General features: G+C 39.9%; 1 protein-coding gene across 1 annotated transcript in view; it reads left to right on the forward strand.

Moving 5' to 3' along the window:
* srbd1 (S1 RNA binding domain 1) overlaps window positions 1-21,544 on the forward strand; it is a 28,660-nt gene extending 7,116 nt beyond the window's left edge. The window contains exons 10-20 of the mRNA XM_072436945.1: window positions 82-189; window positions 272-429; window positions 967-1,057; window positions 1,192-1,299; window positions 9,484-9,575; window positions 10,784-10,866; window positions 14,998-15,104; window positions 16,405-16,572; window positions 16,696-16,845; window positions 20,283-20,467; window positions 21,180-21,544. Coding sequence (XP_072293046.1) covers window positions 82-189; window positions 272-429; window positions 967-1,057; window positions 1,192-1,299; window positions 9,484-9,575; window positions 10,784-10,866; window positions 14,998-15,104; window positions 16,405-16,572; window positions 16,696-16,845; window positions 20,283-20,467; window positions 21,180-21,472 — 1,543 coding nt within the window. The 3' untranslated portion in view covers window positions 21,473-21,544. The remainder of the gene's footprint in view (window positions 1-81; window positions 190-271; window positions 430-966; window positions 1,058-1,191; window positions 1,300-9,483; window positions 9,576-10,783; window positions 10,867-14,997; window positions 15,105-16,404; window positions 16,573-16,695; window positions 16,846-20,282; window positions 20,468-21,179) is intronic.
* The last annotated feature ends 1,331 nt before the right edge of the window (window positions 21,545-22,875 follow it).

Here is a 22,875-nt window from a genome sequence, read left to right on the forward strand (position 1 = left end):
TTAGAATTTTGAACAAATCAAACATTCATTACATGTTTAAAACCATTCCCTGCACACTCCTAATCCATTTTGTTTTCTCAGATGGAAGAGTAAGACCTTTGCCAGAGAGGAGCTCCGATTTATGATTAAGAATGCAGTTGAAGATTCTTATAAGAGACTCATTTTACCTTTCCTAACCAGAAGTTACAGGTACAGTTGATATTGGTCAAAATAATGTTTTACTCTATTTTTTTAAATTTACATACTTATGTTTTTCTTTCTTTTTGTTTAGGACTAAACTTACAACATCAGCAGAAAAAGAGTCTATTGCTATGTTTGTTCGCAATCTTCGCCAGCGTCTTCTGGCAGGCCCAGTCAGGGGCTGTGTGCTTATGGGTGTAGACCCAGGCTTTAAACACGGTTGTAAGGTCGCTATTCTCTCCCCTACAAGTGAGTCCACTCCAATACTTCACTTTCAGTTGTTTTTAGCAGTGGCTAGGTCCTGTTCCGCAGGACTGCTGATGCCAGTGACACGAGGCAGGAAGCTCTGAGTCTGAAGAGTGTTAAAGGGGCCCCTTTAAGATGGAAAAGCATTAGGGGATTGGATTTAGATTTAACACTGCATACATGGTTTTTGCTTATTTCTGAACTAATAACGGAAAATATATTCTTAATTTTGCAACCCAATTTTTTTTCCTCTATTTTTCCTTAAATACATTTCTGTTATTTTGTTCTCTGAAAATCTTTCGTGACAGTTTGTCTGCGTGTGTTTGCATGTATGTCACAGCTTGTAACACAGCAGGACCATTTCCAGCTGCGTTATGATGGATGTCCCCATCTGTTTGACTTAACTCTAACACAATTACAACCAAGAGGCATAGAAAAATATGTCAAATTTCTCTTCAGCTATGCCACGTCTATTATAAAAATTAAAACCTAAATAATAACATAAAACGCATTAAAAACATTGTTTCTGTCATCTCTAAGGTCAAATTCTCCATACTGATATTTTCAATTTGCTCAACTCTGGAACGCACCAAGAAGCTGACAAAGTGCGCCACCTTCTGATTAAATATGGGTATATTTGGTCATTACATTATGTTGGTTATAAGTATGCTACAAACATCTTGCTTGTAATTATATTTTGTTAGCAACAATTTCTATTATAATTTATGTAATGTAAACTGTAATCAATCATTATTTTGCTTCCAGGTGTACTAAGATTGTGATTGGCAATGGGACAGCGTGCCGTGAAACAGAGTCATTTTTTTCTGATCTCATCTCCAGACGTTATTTCGACCCTTTGGATGTGTCTTACTGGTAAGATTGGTCTGCAACTTTCATTAGTACATTAGTGTAACCAAAATGTGTCACTTTAAGCAATATCAGTTATCTGGCCCCGGATAAGCAGAAGAAAATGGATGGATGGAGTTATATTAAAGGAAACGTGTGTTCTTAGTGGTTTATGAAACAAAAAAATACTACAATCCCAACTGAACCTGTGTGGCCAGTGCTTTAACCTGCAGATAGAGGGTACATGCAAATGTTTTTCCTCCTCAGTACACGGCTCAGTACAGGGCTCAGTACAGGGCTCTGTACAGCGCTCAGTACACGGCTCAGTACAGAGCTCAGTACAGGGCTCAGTACAACGCTCAGTACACGGCTCAGTACAGAGCTCAGTACACGGCTCAGTACAGGGCTCAGTACAGGGCTCAGTACAGGGCTCAGTACAGGGCTCTGTACAGGGCTCTGTACAGGGCTCAGTACACGGCTCAGTACAGAGCTCAGTACAGGGCTCAGTACAGGCTCAGTACAGGGCTCAGTACACGGCTCAGTACACGGCTCAGTACAGAGCTCAGTACAGGGCTCAGTACAGGGCTCAGTACACGGCTCAGTACAGGGCTCAGTACAGGGCTCAGTACACGGCTCAGTACAGAGCTCAGTACACGGCTCAGTACAGGGAGGGCTCTGTACAGCGCTCAGTACAGGGCTCAGTACAGGGCTCAGTACAGGGCTCAGTACAGGGCTCAGTACAGGACTCAGTACAGGGCTCAGTACAGGGCTCAGTACAGGGCTCAGTACACGGCTCAGTACAGGGCTCAGTACACGGCTCAGTACAGGGCTCAGTACAGGGCTCAGTACACGGCTCAGTACAGGGAGGGCTCAGTACAGGGCTCTGTACAGCGCTCAGTACAGGGCTCAGTACAGGGCTCAGTACAGGGCTCAGTACAGGGCTCAGTACAGGGCTCAGTACACGGCTCAGTACAGAGCTCAGTACAGGGCTCAGTACATGGCTCAGTACAGGGCTCAGTACACGGCTCAGTACAGAGCTCAGTACAGGGCTCAGTACATGGCTCAGTACATGGCTCAGTACAGGGCTCAGTACAGGGCTCAGTACAGGGCTCAGTACATGGCTCAGTACATGGCTCAGTACATGGCTCAGTACAGGGCTCAGTACAGGGCTCAGTACAGGGCTCAGTACAGAATTCCAGGACCATTCAGATCAGAGAGAGGATTTTTTTTTTTTTTTTTTTTTTTTCAACTGGTTTTATTCATAGGAACTGGCAATATGAATAAGATACTCACGTGAGGCTTATTCTGCTTTCTTATTGGACGTTTGTATTGAGAACTAAAACATAACATTAACAGTTTGGCCACCATCTACATAGTTTTTATAACTAAGAATAACTTTATATATAGGTTGCGTTCTCATTGTATAATTTTCTCATTTCATAATGAAATGTCAAATGTCCCTATTGATTAAATTCACAAATGTGTAACCGGATCCTTTTTATTAGTGACATGACCCTAGAACTTTATTATTATTATTATTATTATTTTTTAAACTGAATTTTAACCATATTAATTTTAGCTGCCCTCATCTGTATTCAATTCAATCTTGGTCAATATAATGCTGTGTAGATGGATGTCACTTTTAAAACAGCAACTGTAAAACCAGTATTTGATTCTACCTTGTATCTGGGGACACAGATGGTTCATGTTTATGAAATTTTAAAAGTTTTATTTCAGAATTTCTTATTTATGGTTAAGCGATTTATGTTTTGGCTAAAAATAACACCACTATAATTGCATGAAAGGGAAGTGAGGAGTGAGCGTGAACTTTGGTGCACATGGGGAAAGAGCAGGAATGCACCTCTTGTCTATTAAGGCCATCTGGACTTTGTTTGGCTAAGTCCCAATTAAAGAGACTATTCTGGTCCTTGTTGTGTCTGTAGCTGGTCTCAGTCTACACTTTAGAATAAAACTCCATTGAACCTTGGTCCAAACATAGCAACCGCGAGCATTTCCCCGCTCCATCTTGTTTTGTCCCTGCCTCAGCTTCCATGTGTTTGTTGACCTGAGGTTAGTTGGATCTCTGCACATGCATAGAGTGTCCAATGCCTCTATAGCTCAATTAAGCTTGATTTATATTATACATTTACACTTGTATCTTTGAGCTCATACGTTTTCTATAATAACAATTTTGTATCCAGTGACATTACAAAGGATGACCCCTCTTGTTTCTTTTAAGGACAGTTAAGCACATCCAGAACACAGATACAATATGTCTTTTGTTCATTGTTTTCCTGAGGTGCTGGCATTTATAGTTTTCTAGAATGTTTGAGTTGTCTTTGTTCTGGCCCCACTTTGACTAGTGTGAATGCATGAAATAATAATTGGGATTGAAAATAAAAATGTTTTATGTAGTTACACAAGCTCAAAGCCCTTAAAAGCTAATATGAGAATCACTACATTGTTAAATATGAATATAAATAGAAGAGACCATCCTTGGGTTTAGAAAGTCATTAGATATTATAAAGTCAGAGTGCTTGCTGCAAATGTCTTCTTTTATAGAAAACGGTTTCCTTTCAGATGATGGATAATATACATATATAATATATATATAAATAGCTGGTGCTGCTCAGCCTTGACAGTTGAGTTCATTAGGAAGCTCTGCCTCATTCAGAGCGTCTGCTTCTTGTCTACCTATGAGCCTTCATTGTTGCTGTCCACCCCCCGTCTCTCTCCCCCCCCCCCCCCCCCCCCCGCCTCTTGTCTTTTCCTCTGTCCTTCTGCCTCGCTGCTTAGCTGGAATGACAGCCAGAAATGTCTGCCTGCGGGATGTAGCAGTTATGTGGGTTGGTGTGTGAGACAGTGTGTATTTCTTGACTATTCTCAAATTCTACATACGATACAATTCATTATGTGTATAATATGGATTAGAAATTACTTAATCAATGATGGAAAAAATTCTGTTTAGGTTATCTTCATCTACGGTATAAGCACAAGTAATAACAGTGTTTCGGTAAATTCATATTTTCTTGGTGCATGGAAGTGGAGGAGTGTGTAAGCACACAGGCTCACGTCTCATGCAGCCTCATGGGCACTTACTCATTTACTCATTTCAAGCTCTCTTTGCATTATCTTGTATCTTTTAAATAAAAATAAATTATATTATGGGTTATGGATCGTTGCACCTGCTGTCAGCAGCACACTGCCCACCAGGCAGCTGAGTGTGCATGTTTTCCTTTGGCTCTTTGATGGGCCACTTCAAATTTGACCTTGTCTGCCATTGTGTTGAGCTCTGACTGGTTGTTGTCAGTGCTGATAAGACCACCCTCAAGTAATCAACAAAGGAGGTGTTAAAATGCTCTCGTGCCAAATTACTGGTGTGACTTTAAAGTCAGTGCATTACAACCTTATTCTATTAAGTATGTAGTGGCAAAAAAAAATGAAAATACTGCATATTGAAATATTTTGAAAACATCTGTGAGAAATGCATACTATGTGCCATGACTGCAGTCATTCACTTGTTGTGGAGCAGACCAGGCCAGACATATTTCAGTTTATGAATATGAAATTTGGTATACACTATTTTATATACAAAACTGTTTGAACATGATAAGGTTTTTTTAGAGTTATCTTCCGTACACAATTTGATTATTGTATCATTTGACCAAAAACACTGGCACCACTATTAGCATTAAATTGATAGCAAACATTTGTGTGGAACCAAGTGCACATGAAGGATGGATACTGAGCACTTGTGTACAGCATTTTATGCATATGTTTTTTTCAGTTTTATGTCAAAACATCTCGCAGCACATGCTGCCCAGTGCATACAGTGCTCTTCACATAGTCCTTTAGTGTCTGCCCCTTGGTTGCTCTTGTTGGGATGAGATCATTATTACTGTCCAGCTGGCAGAGCTGGGGGTCAGTAGTGGACCCTGTAGCAGCCTCTATTCATGTCCCCTGTCTCGTCCTGTGTCCCAGCATGCTCTCAGGGCCATGATGGAGACTGATGAACAAACAGTGGCAGGGCCAGTCATCACTGAGCCCCAACAGGCAGTTCCACTGTAAAGGCTGCAAGGAGAAGGTGTAAAAGGACACATGCACTCTGAGCCGGTCAGCGATTCAGTTGTGCTTTATATAGATATTCTATAAGGGAGGTATAAGAGATCAATACTGAATCATCAGTGCAGCCAATAATTCAACCGAGTAGAGAATCATTCAGTGAATAATGAAACTAAGGGAGGACAGTTTCTCAGTTGTTAGTGTTCGGAGGATTGATTCCCACTGGGATCAATTTGCATGAGTGATTGGTGTTGGTCAGTGGGGCTGATTGCACAGATTGGCAGCATCACTTCTGCCAGTCTTCACTAAGGCATCTGTGGCTACAGAAGTGGCTTACCACCAGCACGTGTGGCATGAATGAATAATGACAATAGTGTAGTGTGTTGGAAGGCGTATTACAAGGCATTATTATTATTGAAACTGAATTATACCTATTATGTGCAGTTAAGATTACTAGTGTTACTTTTGTAGACTGTAACACTATTTATAAGTGTTTTTCCCCACACTGGGTTAGATTCTTCCACAGAGTGATATGTCTGGCAGAGTTACAGCATAAAACGTATAATTATGTTAGGTACAATACAGCATACTTATTTACTTAGTCGCAATAATAGCATTCTTGTAAACAAAGTTTAAATAAATTGCCTATTCTACTCAGTCAAACATCCTTGAATGCAGCAGGCTTCACTGGAGGTCAGTTTCTGTCCCGTCTCTCCTATGCTACCAGACCTTGCTTGGAGAGTGACTGTTCCCGGGGAGGGCCCTGTTGTGTAAGGTGGAGTGTGTGTACTTGTAGTAGTTGTGTGTTGTTTGCTGTCGGTCTGTTTGTGTTTGTGCATGGCATAAGTGCAGGCTTTTCCCTTACCAGATTGACATAAGTGTCTTTGAGGCTTTGCTCTTTTCAGATGTGCCTCAGCCTGGCAGTTGGAGTTACGTGTGTGTGTGCTGTGGTGCCTTGGAGCTCCCCGCTGGAGACTGACGGCCTGTGACACCTGCCATTTGGACGCTTTTCTCTGTGAAAAATGTCATCGTCTTGAGAGGCGACGTGTGTGTGTGTGTGTCTGTGTGGCCGAGTTGGTGCCTCCCTCAGTTTGTCCGCCTCAGGTCAAGCTTTGCAGCTGACTGAACAATAGACCCAAGCTGTTTGAGCAGCTGGGACAGACAAACTTCTGTGGATGAGGATTCTCCGGTCTCTTCACAGAGTTCATCTACCTTTTTTGTCTGTTATCATTACACGGAGAATATTCTTCTTATTTAATTTATTTGATTCTCTATTTCAAATTATTTTTGAAATCAAGAATGTAATTTATATATTGAATATGTTTGTTGTTGGAATTCTTAAAGGTGCTTATAAACTGTAATGGATAGAACACAAATTATATCTGAATTTTAAATCATATTCTGTCAAATATAAACCGAAAACGTAACTGGCCCCTTGCTGTTTTCCCACTTCTTCTTGTTGCTTTCTTCATGAGGTCATGCTTTTACCCTTGTTCTTTTTGACTGATCTGATGAGCTGTTTTTAATTTAGAAGGGGGTTTTATGTGCCAGAAGGCTACAATGAGATATCAAAGTGTGTATCCATCTCCCTGAGTGTGTGCTGTGTAGTGGGGCAGTGAGGGTCAGTCATTATGATTGTGTGTCTCGTGGCTGTGTCTTAAAGATGACCTGTTTAGAATAGCAGTTTGTGACTTTGCCCCTGGAACAGACAGGCCTGACGGCTCTGTTCATGTGGATACAGCTGATAGAAACAAACAGTGGACGAATAAATGACAACCCTAAGGCCCATTAAGTCATCACTTTACACCAAGAGGCTATTGACTTTGTCCACACTATCCATGGGCTCTGGCCACAGAGATGAGGAGCAGATAACCTTCTGGTGGCTGCCAGACTAATGTTCACGCTGTGGCAACATGGATGCGGTAATGATGAGAGCTTTGAGCTGTATCTATGACAGTACTGTTACCAAGCTGCCTTACTGGACATCTTAACTAGGGACATGATAGGGACTAAGGTCAGTTATACAAATAATGTACCATTTCTTTTTACTACCATTAAGTGTTTTTTTTTTTTTTTTTTTTGACAGACTGTTCTATTCTTTCAATGTGGCCTTGAAAACAAGTGTTGTGGGTCAATGGTAGATCTAGTGATTTGAATAGATTTGAATATTTTACAAGTGAAATGGCGTGCTTTTTTTGATGCGTGCTTACTTTTATGTTAGCATGCATGTATATGTGGGATGAGCCTAATGACCAGCGCTGGTTTGACCTCTCTGAATGTCATGTGCCAGTGCTTGTTAACAGCGTCACCATGACGATATGTCAGCTGTCAGGACGACAAGTGAAAGCTGACAAAACGAGGGGCCGGTGAATAGAGACAATACTGGGTGTAAGAATGTAAGAAGGACATGTTCATTTAAATGTGATTGTCATCAGATGTCCTCTGCCACTCCTCATTAAGAAGTTACTGATAATTGGCAAGGTTGTCGAGAGTCCTGGCCCCTGGGTCAGCCTGTTTGTCTGTTTATGAGGATGTATCAGGAAAGAGTAAACTCAACTTTGGGAGGTTCTATAGACCAGCCCTGGGGAAAATGCCCCTATTCACTCCATTAGAGCTTTGTTTCTATTCAGCCAACAAATAAAGAGTGAAACTGTTTGACCCAATCACTTTTAGTATCGGCTACAGATCAGTGGTATTGTACACTCACCATCCCATCTGCCTATTCAGTAACAATAATAATTGCGGACCTTTGCAGAATATTTGAGAAAATGTTATTATAATTTGTTTAAATGGTCAGAACAGTGCATGTAAATGTACATTTATGATACATGCTGTAAACGCCAGATTGTTGCCATGGCTTAATTTCCTTCCTTTGTTCCATATTCAGTCAAACAAACACTGGTATATAAAGACAGTGGAGTCTGGGTGGGAGAAGGCGTGTACATTTTCCAACGGTCCAACGGTTCCAATTGTGTTGCATATTTTTAGCTTTATTAGACAGGAAAACTTAGCGTGAAATGGGGATGAGAGAGAAGGGAGGACATGCAGTAAATTGTCGAAACCGAGATTCAAACTCATGACACTGCGGCCAGCTGTATGGAGCTATGTGGACTATGTGATTTATTATTGTATGTTTTTTATTTTATTCAGCAACGTAAAAGAAACTTTTGTTCATACATATGTTTTAATGAATGGAATCAGAATCAGAAAAGGTTTATTGCCATTGTCAATGAACAGAATTCACAAACATAGGAACATAAAACAATGAACAATGATAAAACAACATATTTAAGTCAAAAAGAAAAACAATTTCAATCTGCTATAGGATAAAAATTAAAGTGTTTAGGAAGTGTTCATGAGTCCAACGGCAGAGGGAAAGAAACTCTTCTTGTGGCAGGAGGTTCTTGTCCGGATGGACCGTAGACTCCTGCCTGATGGGAGTGGCTCGAATAGTCCGTGTCCAGGGTGAGAAGGGTCAGCAGTGATCCAACCTGCTCGTCCCAGAGCCCCAGCCCTAACCATAGGTCAGAGGTCAGGGTGTGCTCAGTTGAGGTGAGTTACTCTGCCTCTGGCTCTGGAGACCCGGTCGTTTCCACTCAATCCCAGAGGAGGAGTGCATATGCACTCTGTGTGACTTGAAGGATACTACTGTCCCTTATACTATAACGTGTGTAGTGAATTGTTTTCTGAGTTGTCTTTGTTTGTCATGTTAGATGAAAAAAGACTGGCATCGGTTTAAAAAAAAATATATTTAAGCTGGCTAAAACACAGTGTTTTATTTGTTAAACACATAGTGTTTTAATTTTTGTACAGAAGAACCCACATTATAGTATAATTTTAATAACGTATAATAAAACTAAGTAATTGGAGTTTAACTCGAGCAGAGTTATGCAGCAAGTAAAATACATTTTCCATGAGACGATGCTGTCGTGACTAAAAAGGCACCGCAGTACTTTAAATGAGCTCAAGGGGGCAGCAGTAACACATGAATCAGGAGGCTGCAGCTGCAAACTGATATTCCGGACTGCAATTTTTATTTTTTACTTTTTAAATGTATTGTTAACATAAATGTGCACATACCTAATGATGGTGTTTTATAATAAATTAACGTCACTATACATTATTATAATTATCTTCCTCTTTTTTTAGTATAACCAATGAGGCAGGAGCTTCAATCTACAGTGTGAGTCCCGAGGCTGTCAAAGAGATGCCAGACATGGATCCTAATCTAAGGAGTGCAGGTACGTCCCACTCATGTCTAACATTGAAGTAGGTGTGAAAATCAAAGAAATAAAGTAAATACAGTTTTTGCTTGCTGCCTGTAATTTGTTTCATCCACATTAAACGCAGGCTGGACTATAACAGATTGCTCAGGATTTTGGTGAATAAATGTTTTCTACAGACTTCCCACATAAATGCAATAAATGGAGTGCGGCTGGATTATTTCTCACTAGTTTCCTGTGGTCAGCAGCTCAGAGGGCTACACAGAGCTATACTTACACCCTTAATGAAAGCCAGGAGAAATCCACACATTTTGACTCTTGGGCAGATTTAATGGAATAGAAGGTTCTTGAATCTTGTTTAGTGTGGCATATTTTATTTTATGGTGTAAAATACATTTCACTCTAACATGCTTTTATGTAGTGCATGGTGCACTACAGTGACACCTAGTGGTTAACTTTGCTCAAACTCCTAGATCACAGTGCAGCAGATGTTTTTACACATTTCATAAAAAAAAAAGTATATAGTTTTTACTTAGCACTGTTCCATTTTGATCCTTTATCTTGACATATCTAATGTGCATTCACTGTGTGTACTGGCTCCTCTTGCTCTACTTCTCTTTAATTTCATCTGAGTTTAGTTTTAGGGACTTCAAATAAGTGCTGCAGAGTCACTGGAATCCATTTACAAATAAGTGCGAAGACATTTTTCCAAAAAAGAGAGAAGAATATAGGATTTTGGTGGTGTACTGAGCAAGGCCGGAGCTGAAACTCCATCCCTGTCTAAATATTATCTCAGGCAGCAGCCTCCCACCGCAGCCAGAGCCCAGAGCAGAGAACCAGTGATTCCAGACATATTGCCTCTGTTACATCCCCATTTCTTTGTCTCTTCTACATTGACAATCTAATTCTCTTATAGCAAAGTTCCAGTACAAAAATGTGTTAAACCAACATGACAAGAATGTTCTGATGTTAGTCTTGTAACAGGTTTATGATTAAGCCAAAAACAAGGTCAGAAGGTTGATCAAAAAACCTGCTTTAATTATTATTCTTGTGGATGGGGGAAATTGCAATTAGGTTTAGCCTGCCTTTAGGCCAGTTTTATAATATGCACACAATTATCATATTATATATGATATTATGCATTGTCAAAAACTGATTATGATTAGTGTTTACAAATGAAAATCGTGCATGATGTCCCCTGACAAGAATAATATTTTGTGTTGTAGTTTCTATTGGACGACGAGTTCAAGATCCAATGGCTGAGCTTGTTAAAATTGATCCTAAACATATAGGCATTGGCACGTACCAAGTAAGTACATTGCACACACAAAATGTATAATAAATGTATATATTACTGTTTTTTTCTTTATTTTTTTTTCTTTAAACAATCACTTAAGAAGAAAGAAAGATACTTAATATGCAAACATGTATTTAAAAAAAGCCTTTAAGTTTAGCTTAGCTTTTGATTTGACACAGAAGAAGGTCAGATTTTCTTAGTGTTTGTGTTTGTGTGATGGGACCTGGACCCTTGTCTCTCATCACATTCTGACTGGGCTCCCCGGGGGGGCCTGGGTTTCTGCACCTCCCGCTCTCAGATCATGTGACTAGGTCAACAAATGATAATATAACCGGCTAAATAAACTTTGGGTGCTGACAGATATGAGATGGGACATCACTTTGACCTGTGCACAAGCTCACACATATATCTGCAGACCTGCACACTCTTCTTCCCAATCACAGACAGAAATCTACGTGTGTCTATGTGCTTATGGATTGATGTTAAATACTCTATGTATATAAAAAGAAACGGAATTGTACTCTCTTCTTAAATGTATGCACTATATGTTTCCTTCTTTTTTTCCCCACTGCGAGACCTTTGAATGTTTATTGCCAATAGATCCCAACAGCATAAGGAAAGTAGAAAGAAATGTAACTCTAGACAGCTGGCACAGCAGGCTCTCCCTCGGCTGACCCAGTGACTGACAGCTCTAAAAGAACGAAGGAAATGAGCTGAGGGCTAAAAAAGTGTGGCCCATTAAAGTCAGATTGGACATAACTATCGGTGTGGGAAACCTGTTTTCTTTGCACTGACAGACCAGGCTTTATTGGCATATTGGCTTTGACTGAACACTGGTATATCATTTTTGCGAACATTGCAATAGCTGCCGATTTTATACTGCTGCTTTTTATATAATGACAGCGCAGTACTTATTAAAGATAGTGATGGTGGTCGTGGGCACCTTGTTCATCTGTCATTTCTTTGAGTTGATATACTGACAGCTGGATAATTCCCCGAGCAGAGAATCTACCTGCTACTAGAAAATACACACACATTGACTGCTGTGTAAGAAAACATATCCCACCAACCGGATATTAAAGAAACTGTCAGTCATTTTCTGACCCTTCAGATAACATTTGCATTTAGTCATCGTCTCAGCAGTTTTTCTTCTTATTACAGGTTTAGAACAATCACAGTCGCACAGGGAAAACTTAATATAAAAAGAACAGCAAATGTTTATGATAATATAACAATACAAACAACTTTATTAGAGTCCACTAGTCTTCTACTTGAACTTGCAGCCATTTCTTTTTTAATGGTATAGTGCCTTCAGGGGAGACAGGAGCAGACAAAACTAATAGGAGGAAGGAGTGAGAGGTAGAGAAACTGAGTGCTGACAGAGATTGATAGGTTCTGCCCAGAAGTCTTAAGGCGTGGGAATACACGAGCTTGTTTTGGATTTGATTGGATACTAAAGCTGCCAAACAATGTCTTAAAATGTCCACCAGGTTTGTCAGGGAGGGTATGTGGGTTTTTGGGCTGTCATTTAAGTCAACTGTTTAAAAGATGTATACAAGCATGTCCTAATTTACTCATTATTTACTGTGTATATATGTTTTGTTGTCGGGCAAAAAACTGTGAAAATAAATGTGAAGAGGTTTTCAATAATATACTGTGCCTTCATTAACATTAACCTCTCTCTTGTTTCTAGAAAACCAATTCTGGTGTCTCCTTTTCTCATGCCCCAGTTTGCAGGCCCGCAGGTTATGAGCAAGTGTGCACAGGCTTATGTCCCCTCAATGCGATTGTTTGCAGGCAGGAAGTTGGAAAAACAGCTATTGATGGAAAGCATTCATGGGAGGTGCAAGAAAAAACATAAAACCATCTCCTCTGTGTCATATCGCTTACACTGGCTGATTTATGACTGGTGCCTAGGTTAACTGCGTTATTCATCAATACACACCTACACACTAATTTTAAGCCAAACCTGCATGCCTCGAATAGTAACATACTAGTTCTCAGAGGCATTAAAGGAGCTGTCAATCAAGACTAGTGTGACCGTCAGATAACCTCAAATTCTTGTCTCAATGATAGTCCAAAAAGGTTTACAAAACATCAGTAGGACATTTTAAAATACTGCTTAGTTTAGATTTTCACAACCTCAACACTTTAATTAAAAAAAACAGAATAAACTGGAACAAAGAAATACTGGAACAAAAAAATACTTTTTTAACTATTTAAGCCCCGTTTACCCGTTTAAATGAATTGTGACGCTCTAGGCATAATAATTCTGAAAAGTATTTAAAACCGTGGTATTTACTTTGTAACACTACCGTTTGATTTTTATTAATTTTTTTTAATTTTTTGAACCGTATAAAGATTTATTCCTGCTGCTTTTCTTGTCCATGTTTTTGTTGGAGTTTCTGCAACTTTCATGGACAGAAGCACTAAGCTCTAAATCTTTTTTACTAGCTGAGTGTAACTCAGTGTGTGTGACTGTTTTTGTCCCGGGCACATGTTTTTATTTCCAAAAATGGTACCGTAATTGTTAGCCATAACTAGCTTTAGTTTTTGTTTGCAATCTGGCTCAGTTTGTAGCACATGTGTAATATTCACAACTCTCATTACACATAATCTGCTCAACGTTCCTCCATTCTCTTCCGTATTTATTGTGCTAATAAAATATACAGCCAAAGACGGAGACAACCAATACAGATACAGAACGCCATTGTATTTATATTACTGTATCTGGAAGCATTGTGGCCATTTTGTGTCATCCTTGCGTCATTACCTCTCAAAGCCAGAATTAAAACAGTATAGAATTCACTCAAATGTATCAAGTCATTATTTTATTTTGATCCTGGGGTTTGTTGTAATAGGTTGAATCTAATTAAAATGTTTGCATCTCATATTTACAGAGGTCCTTTTCAGGTTAGATTTTAATAGGTGTGTGATGCGTTAACACGGATCATTCTTCAGTCATGGTCTCACCTATATAAAGTTACAGCTGGAATTTGAGAGCACATTGACTGGGGTTTTATAGCAGGTTGAACTTCTCCACGCCTCCACCTTTCTCATGAGAAGACATTCTTCCCAGGTGTGACATTACAGGTGCTTTCCTCTCTCAGTGTCTAATATCCCATCATCAGCAAGTCCCTATTTTATCAAGGACTCTTTTTTTTTTCACCTAAACTTACTTCCTTTCTCTTTTCCTTGACTGAACTATGACCTTTAACAACATAGTTTTATTCTTCAGACATGCCCTCCAGATTAGGTGACCAACAGCCTTCATCCTCTCTCCAAATGAGCTGGACAAAAATGATTTGATGTGATGAAAATTGTATGAACATGAGCATTTTCCTTACCAAGGGCTCTAGTCCATAATTGTGCTGTACAATCTTGCTTCACTCTGCTCCTTCCCTTCCAGTCAACGATATGTCTAAAATGAATTGAATGTAACTTAATTTATCTGGGGTAAAAATAATTTTGGACTGAACTGAGTCGTGGAAATGTATTGTCTAATTTGCAGTTGTTTGCTCAACTAATGCACCCATTTCAGTGATTTGTCAGAAGATTCAAATGAAGGATAATGGCTATTCTTTGAAAATGTCGACTCTTTTGTTGATACCATAATAGGAAATGTTTCTCATCGTATTGTTTTGTCTTGAGGTTTAGACTTAGAAGTTTAGGTGAACTATCCAAATGTCTGTTCTTTTATCTTTCGTTGCAATATAAATAGCAGGTTCTTTTTGGAAGGGCCAAGTTAAATATTTTCATCTTTCTCTACTCCTCTCAGTGTGCAGTAGACAACAACACCACACTTAATTTATTTTCAATGATTTGCATTCACACAGATTAGTTAAAACGGCTTGTTTGTGTGTATTTCTATTGGTCTGTGTGAACAAAAATCAACAGGATACTCATAAATAGAGTTAGAAAGAATGAAAGAGCATTTTCCTTTGTATTGGTTTATTGTAAAAATTGGTATCTGTATAAACAAGACATACTATACACACTGTTTTGTCATTCCGACGTGACAGAATTTCAAAATGTTCATAAAATTAAAGCGGAACATGTGGATTGGATATGTTTTTTAAATATTTCTCCTATAACCCAATAAAAGGTATTCAAAATAATATAAACACGTTTTTTTTCTTCTAGCATGACGTAGCAGCCGGAGCTCTGAAGGCGGCCCTGGATGGCGTGGTCCAGGAGTGTGTGAGCTTCGTCGGCGTGGACATCAACCTCTGCTCAGAGACGCTGATGAGGTAAACCGCTCACTCACACGGTAAATCTGCATGTACTGTAGACATTATTAAACCACTTCGTTGGTCGGGGCGAAGGATCGGACCTCTCCTCTGACAGATTTTTCCCTGGCATTCACAACATGGCGACGCTTTATTTCAAGTGCACACGACAAGACTGCCAACTTTGTGTTTGGACTAATGCCTCACACCCTGGGCTCACTTTCTGGGTAACTAACAGAGGGGGATTAGGTAAGATTAATTATACGGTCATACATCATTCACAGGTTGTAATTAAAAATAACAAAAGAGGAAAAAAAATCAAATCCTTTATATAAAAGCCAAAAAGCATATTCCATACAGCTTGCACAAAAACACTACAGAATGGTGAGAAGTATTTAACATATATTTCCAGTGGGCTCACAATGCAAGAAATGAGCTTGGCATGAGCTGCAAGGCGGGCATCAGGTCATCTGTTTACTTCTCTTACCCAGCCAGGGAGCTTTTTCCACCTCTGCCGCACATACAGTATTCTCAAATGTGTTGATGACTGAAGTATTATGCGCGGTGTTGACGTGGCACTGTTGCTGAGTGAGCAACGTGCTGTGAACAAGAGAAGCATATTCAGTCTCAAATCACCTCTTAAGCTCGCTCTGCCAAAACTGGACAAATAAACCAAGTTGTGGGTAGGTGTGCTTTTTTTTTCTAGGTTGTTATTCACTCTTTGAATCTGTCTGTATGTGGGAAAAGTGTAATAGATTTGTTTTTTTACAGCTTTACACTCAAATAGCACAATATATGATACAAAATATCTTTGGACAAGAATTGCGATTTGTGTTTTAATAATCGCATTCTGTGAGAAGTTCTTGCTTTGTATTTTAGAATGTGTTTGTACAGATCTAAACTACAGGGTCAGCAGTTTTTATGCAGAATAAAACAATATATTTTGGAAATGTTGGTATTTCAAAAACTGCTGCATAAGCTGTTTGCTAATTGCATCATTCAAATCAATTTAGATTTGATTGTGATTAATCTTGCAGCCCTATTTAGCTCAAAGTGATATGCAAAACCTATATCAATAATTAAATATAGTGCCTTTATGAGATGGAACTCTCAACAAATATTAAAAGAAAAAAATGTATAGAAAAAACATAGTTTACCCTTTTTACCCAAGTTTAGTTTTTAATTCACTTCAGTAATTCAGTAATTCATTCAGTAATTGGTGTTCAAAGTTTATTCAACTCTCTGAACAGTTATATATTCAAAGTGGTTTATTGCATACATCAGTTGTCCTAATGTTGTCATTCTTTTGGGTTTCACTCAGGCATGTGGCCGGGCTGAATGCTGGTAGAGCTCGAAACATCGCTGAGTGGAGGGAACAAAATGGACCTTTTATCAACAGAGAACAACTCAAACTGGTCAAAGGCATGGGCCCCAAGTCCTTCCAGCAGTGCGCCGGCTTCATAAGGATCAACCCTCAAACTCTAGAGAGGTACTTGTCTCTTTACAGACAGTGCCAAAACATGTCCTGCTACCAAAGCTACTCATTTATTATTTCATGCTATAGATCTGACCAACACTTCTTCTTTCTATGTTTTAATTTTCATTGAAACAGCTCCAGCTCCTTACCTCACTCCAGGCCGCCGATCGCAGAGAAAACAACCACTAAGAAGTGCAAAGGAAAGAGTTGTGCGGCCGTCCCAACCACGGTTAATCCACTGGACCAGACCTGCATCCACCCCGAGTCCTACCATGTTGCTCAGAGGTACGACAAAAACACCATCACACTGTCTTCAATAAAACAAAACCATACAATCGTCCCTCATTCTGACACGCTTCCATATGGCGCTAGTTATAGTGGTTGGAAGAACTGATTTAATGTATAGCGACAAGACTACCAGAGAGGAGTCCTGATTGTTCTTGTCTTCAAGGATGCTCTGGGTTTATAACAAAAGCACATTTAACATCTTGGCTTAGCTTTACTTTTGTATTTATGTTTTAGAGTGTGATAAAGACAGACGTGTGGACACAGCGACGGGTAAACAGTGCGTGAGGGGAGGGGCTTGACTTCTCCAGCTGCAGTCACTCAAATGTGTTTAGTCTACATATGTTCTGACACTAGTGGTTTCGAGCACGGCCTCTCTCGTGTTCATGTGCCTTTGATGGCCTCAGTCAACGTGTTGCTGAATGTGACAAATGAGGAATTTTGTAGACGCTTTACTGCTTGACACATCGAGGAGTCAGTATGAATGATAGAAAACACCAATGCTATAATGAAGATTTATCACATGACCGAATGAATCTATTATTGTGTGAGTGTTGGTCAGTCACAGGAACAGAATCACAGACATGCTTATCATGTTTACAGTGGATACCTTTTACTTTGACTTCACTATTTGAACAGGTTTATTACTTTCTACTCCACAAGTATTTTTATTTTATTTTTTACTTTTCGTGCCTGCAGTTATTGAGCTCATGTCCCAGATTTAAGCACACAAAAATACTAAAATGGCCAGGAAAATTAAGAAATGTATCCAGTTGCTTTTGTCAACTATTGCTCTCTAAATCTGTGTTATATATTTACTTTTTTATTTCAACACTTTTACTTTAGTATATTTTTTTATATGATACTTTTATTTTTACTCGAGTAATTTATTTTGCTCCGGTTTTTGTACTTTTACTTAAGTAACAATATTCAGGACTTCTCCCACCAATGTTAGAATGACATTGATTCTGGATTTTTGCGCGAAAGTGTAAAAATGACATCCTACATCATTTTGCTGAGCTTATATTTCTAAATTGCTAAAATGATAGTAGAAGAACAGATGACATTCTGTAGTGTAATTGTCTTTTATTGCCTCTAAAAATGCAGTTTTTCTGTACACAGTTGTAGGGATGCCTTATAAAATGTACCTTCTGTTATGCTGTTGCTTTGTCCAACCCATTATATGGATGGTAAAAAGGGAAACTGCCCCTGATTGCTGGTGCCCCAAAAGACTGGAGTATGAAGAATGGTAGAGGAATGCTGTTTGTGTGTCTGTGCCACTGTGTACGCTGTATAAAGAATATCAGGTTCATCGCATTAGAGAAACTAGATCCTCCATTACTGCTCACAGCCCACACATCATCCCCTTTTTGAAACCCAATCGCACACACTACACATATATTTTAGAGACGCTTTTTCATCCATCTTTTTTCAGGCTCAATGTTTGATTGTTTTATGAAACTGGGAAATTACTTTATAAGAAATATTTAACATGAAAAAGGCTTTTGAAAGCTGTGTTGTTGTACAAAGGGGCCTATGGCATAAAGCATATTTTTCTGGTATGCGACAGAGAGGGGTCCATGCTGTGAAGAATATGCCTCTGATATGGAACAGTCGGGGCCCAATATTCCTCTAATACAAGACAGAGTGGGTTTTGGTGTGGGCCTGGATAAAATCTGTAACGAAGCCCACCCAACCACCTTCACAAAATCTGTGCACACATATAGTGGTAATTATGTGAGTTTGAAACCAGGGTTGGAAGAGGCCTCTGAGCTCAAAGAACCCTCTAAATATTACCATACCCTTGGGACAGATGGACAAATCAAAAACACCTTTTTGCCTGGTTCTATTCTTCATTGGAGAAACTTATTTGTTTTAATAATTGTAATCCTGGCAAATAGGCTCTTGACTGTAAGTCAAAGCCTGAGGTAATCTATCTAAACATATTTCAGTACATATAAATAGGCACATTGTGTTACCAATTTTTCTAAAATACAAACATGTAGGCCATTCATTAGTAGCTAGGGGTGCGCATTCTGGCAAATTTCTTCAATTTAGTTAATTTTCAGTGAACAAGTTGAGTAGGTTCTTTATTAAAAGAACACGACCAGCATTGGGATCTAATAGCATAATTCATACTCATATTAAGAAAGACACATAATATTAAATTGTTTGGAAAACTGTTTCAATTAAGCTCATGCAGATTCATTAAATTGCTCTTCAGAAGTCCCGCTCAGTTGCCTGGTTTGTTCTGAGTCACAATGCTACTATCTCAGCTTTGCTGAGTTAGGTATTGGGTAAGAGGAAAATGTGCCAAAGAGTAATATTTGACCTTTAGATGGATATGCAAGAAGCTGCCATTATAAACCTGGTTCTTACATTTCTCAGCAGGACAGCATAAGCTTTTGTGCAACATTTTTCTTCTTTGTAAATGATTGAGTTTAGCACCCAACTAACTGTACTCTGGGGTCTTTTGCAACTATTTTGTTCTGTAAAGTGATATCCAGAAAACATCCAGAAGAGAGACGATTCCTGCACAAAAACCTACATCCATTTTGGGGCTGAGCTGCAGTTTTTTTTAGCGAGCATAAGCAGCTTGTATATTACTGACACCCGACATTTAGGTTTGAAGAGATTGACTCTGCTTGTCTCCTCGCCTCGCGTCATAGTGACATTGCTGACTTGGGAGTTTTCACATTCACAGCTGTCTTACACATAGTTTGTACACAAGCCGTGTCCTGTTACATCTGCACTGTCCCGGCTACTGCCAAATAAGTGTTTTGGAAAAAAACATTTGAGCGTGAATCAACTTTTACTGTGTGCATATGTGCTTCTATGTCCACCTGTTGCGTCCATCAGAGCGGGGACAGCTGCGGAGTCATTTTGGCGTCAGGCGGCTGGCTAGTGAGCGACATCCATCATAGACGCTCCCCCAGCTGGTCCATACATGTACACAGGCAAACGCATTCACATCTCTCACCATGTGTGGAAAGTGGCCACTGTAAACTGCAACACTCTAAATTTAATATTTTCCAACAAACTGCGTCTTTATTAGTGTACATGACCTAATTTAAATTGTGTAACCTGGCGAGCGGTCTAGACATTTTGGAAGGTGGGACATCCTGCTTGAATAAAACGGTGGAAAGGTACACTTAAAGCCAGCTGACGGACAGACCAACCATCCAACCTCGGAGAAGTGGAGGTTGTTTCATGAGACTAGGTGTGAGAGTGTTAACAGCCCACTGCGGATTTGACCGATTTACTACAAGGTTAAATAAGTCTGTATTTTTAAAAGCAACCCCACCTACACACGTCAATACCAGGGCCATATATTTATTCTTACACCTTAATGCCCATAAATTAGTTATCTTCTTTTTCCATGTTTTATTTTCAATGTAATTGCATTTTTATTAATACAGAAATGCTTGTTTGCATAGATTCGTTTCCCTTGTGGGTGCTAGTGTCGACCAGATTGGGACTGTAAAGCTGTCACAATGTGTGGACAACACAGTCAAGAACAGCAGTGTGGAGGAGCTGAGTAAGACCCTGGACACGAGCTCCGAGACGCTGAAACTCATCATAGACGGACTCACACAGCCCCCAGGCTTTGACATACGACAAAGTAAGATTATCTGCTCTCGTCAACCTCTTATTAGATAAACAATTTCTTAAGCATGTAAAACAGGAAATCAAGTGATTTCACATTGCATTTTATGGTGACTTCAGCCCAAAAAGTATGTTTTTGAAGCTTTACATTAACAACTATTCCAGCATTTGTCACATCATCTGGCTGACAGAGGGCATAAAGAAATCATTTTAAATTTCCCCCCAAAAAACGTCTGATTTCTATAGAGTATTTCTTACAAGGTATTATGATTACACACTATTTTCTTTTGTGAAGAGACATTTGAACTTGGATGCATTGTAAGTGTAGGCTAACCTTAAATTAAGAAAAGCAGCTTCAAGGTTCATTCTTAGGTTGGTCTTATTCGGTTGCAGAGCAGTGCGCTTGGCCTGCCAGCCACCGCTCAGCTGGGTAAACAGATGGGCTGTGGCTACCACATGAAATCAGTGCTGTGGGGAGGATAATTGAACTGGACTATTTCCTGGGGCATGAGTCTTCCCTGTTGGTATTATTTGCTACAGAGAGGAAAAGGCATCTCTCATGAGCGAGCAAATGGAAAGAGGAAAGATGGATGTAGAAGGGGAAGTATACAGAAACACGTTTAGAGTTACATGTAGAACTATAATCTGTTTGTGATTTCTGCACTGCCCTTTACTCTCTCATATCCCTTCTTCCTGTTGTCTTCTCCCGGACTGTGTGCCATCTGCAGACTTCAGGCAGGCGGACTTTAAGCGAGGCATAGTTTCCATGAATGACCTGCAGGTGGGGGCAGTGCTGACCGGACGAGTGGAGAACACTGCTCTGTTTGGGGCGTTCGTTGACATCGGTGTGGGACGCTCTGGACTCATCCACAAGAGCAAAATCACCCTGGATAAACTGCCCCCGAGCCAACGGCGCCGCAGTCTGGTCCTGGGGCCTGGGGAGAGGGTGGAGGTCCGAGTCCTTGATGTGGACCGGCAGAGGGGCCGCATTGGACTGGACCTGATCAGGGTTCTGCAATAGTTAAACACCATTCAATTCATGCAGCAAAAATGGACCAACACTACAACAAAGTGCACATTTTCTTTCATAAATTACCTACTTTTCCATGTATATAGTTTGTTTTAATAGTTTGTAGCCATTTGCCTTTCAGTTGAATGCATCTGTGTTCTGTATCAATATTGTATTCTTTATACTTGACCAAAATAAGAACAAAGCATCACTGTTTGTTTGTGGTATGTTTTGTCAGCATATTGATAAGTAATACAAAACACCTGTAAATGGAGAATGGCATTTCTTTTCTTCTCTGTGATCAGGCTGAGTGGATGGGTTGAATGAGCCGACGGGGGATGGGCATAGACAGAAATTCTAACAGAGATTGTGGCAGACTGCTGCGAGGCCCTAAGGCGCTTGGGGTCCCAGACACAATTATCCCTGGACACACAAACACACACTCATCAGCTGCTTCAAAATTAATCCCAGACTCCCCATCCGCATTATCTAATTTGTTTGTTTTTATGAATGTGGAATAAATAAAAGAATACATAAAATATGGCATGCATAGAGCCTGGGGAAACCCTATGCAGAGCGCTGAATACCTAATCATACTTAGCCATGCTGCTTCCACCCTTGGGAAACAAATTAAATCTATTTGAGACACACAGGCACAAAGAGATGTTCAATCAACATTAATCAGATGTGGCAGTTTGCTTACTATGTACACGATCAGCAAAGTTTACATACAATATTCAACCGTCTTTCCGTTTCCCAATCAAGGTGGCCATTTTGTCTTACAAACAGCCTCGGGCGGTTTGATCAACTCACTTGTTGAAGCAACTCTCAGTAGATATTCCACTCTATCACTATCCTTGTTTTCAGTCCGGATACCGAAGTCTAATTTTCCTCCCTGTGGTAAGCGTGAGCATACAGACAGTCCTGTCAATCTTACGGCCTCCAACCCCTGTAGTATTTCTCTACACAGTGACCCGCAATGAGTCTCTGATATGAAACAGGAGGAATACTGAGCTGTTCTCTTTTGCCGTGCTTCTCAGCCGCTGTGGCACCGAGCTCAGGTGTTGTGATAAATGTCGCTGATGAGGTTTTGTGTTGAGTCCCACGTTGAAGGTAGACCTGCACGTGCCGGCAACTGTGCCAACTTTGAGAACCGTCGAAGCGGTAGCAAAACTCATTTTCAAGATTGTTGGTAAAAATGTTAGCTATAGAACACCGGCCCCAGACAAAATGCACCTGCAGTGAAACCAAGTAAAAGAAGAAAAAACAGGCATCACTTGATTTATGTATTTTGTGGCTGTAATTGGCACATGACTGGTTAGTGTCAGCTTTCCGCTCTCGACATCAAATGACCCAGAGGTAGGACGATTTACCACTGACATGAACGTAATCTCCCATTGGCCTCAAACTAAACT

This window comes from Eucyclogobius newberryi, unplaced genomic scaffold (genome assembly GCF_026437365.1).
Source record: "Eucyclogobius newberryi isolate DKJ021-1_F unplaced genomic scaffold, fEucNew1.0.hap1 SCAF_8, whole genome shotgun sequence".
Taxonomy (NCBI): domain Eukaryota; kingdom Metazoa; phylum Chordata; class Actinopteri; order Gobiiformes; family Gobiidae; genus Eucyclogobius; species Eucyclogobius newberryi.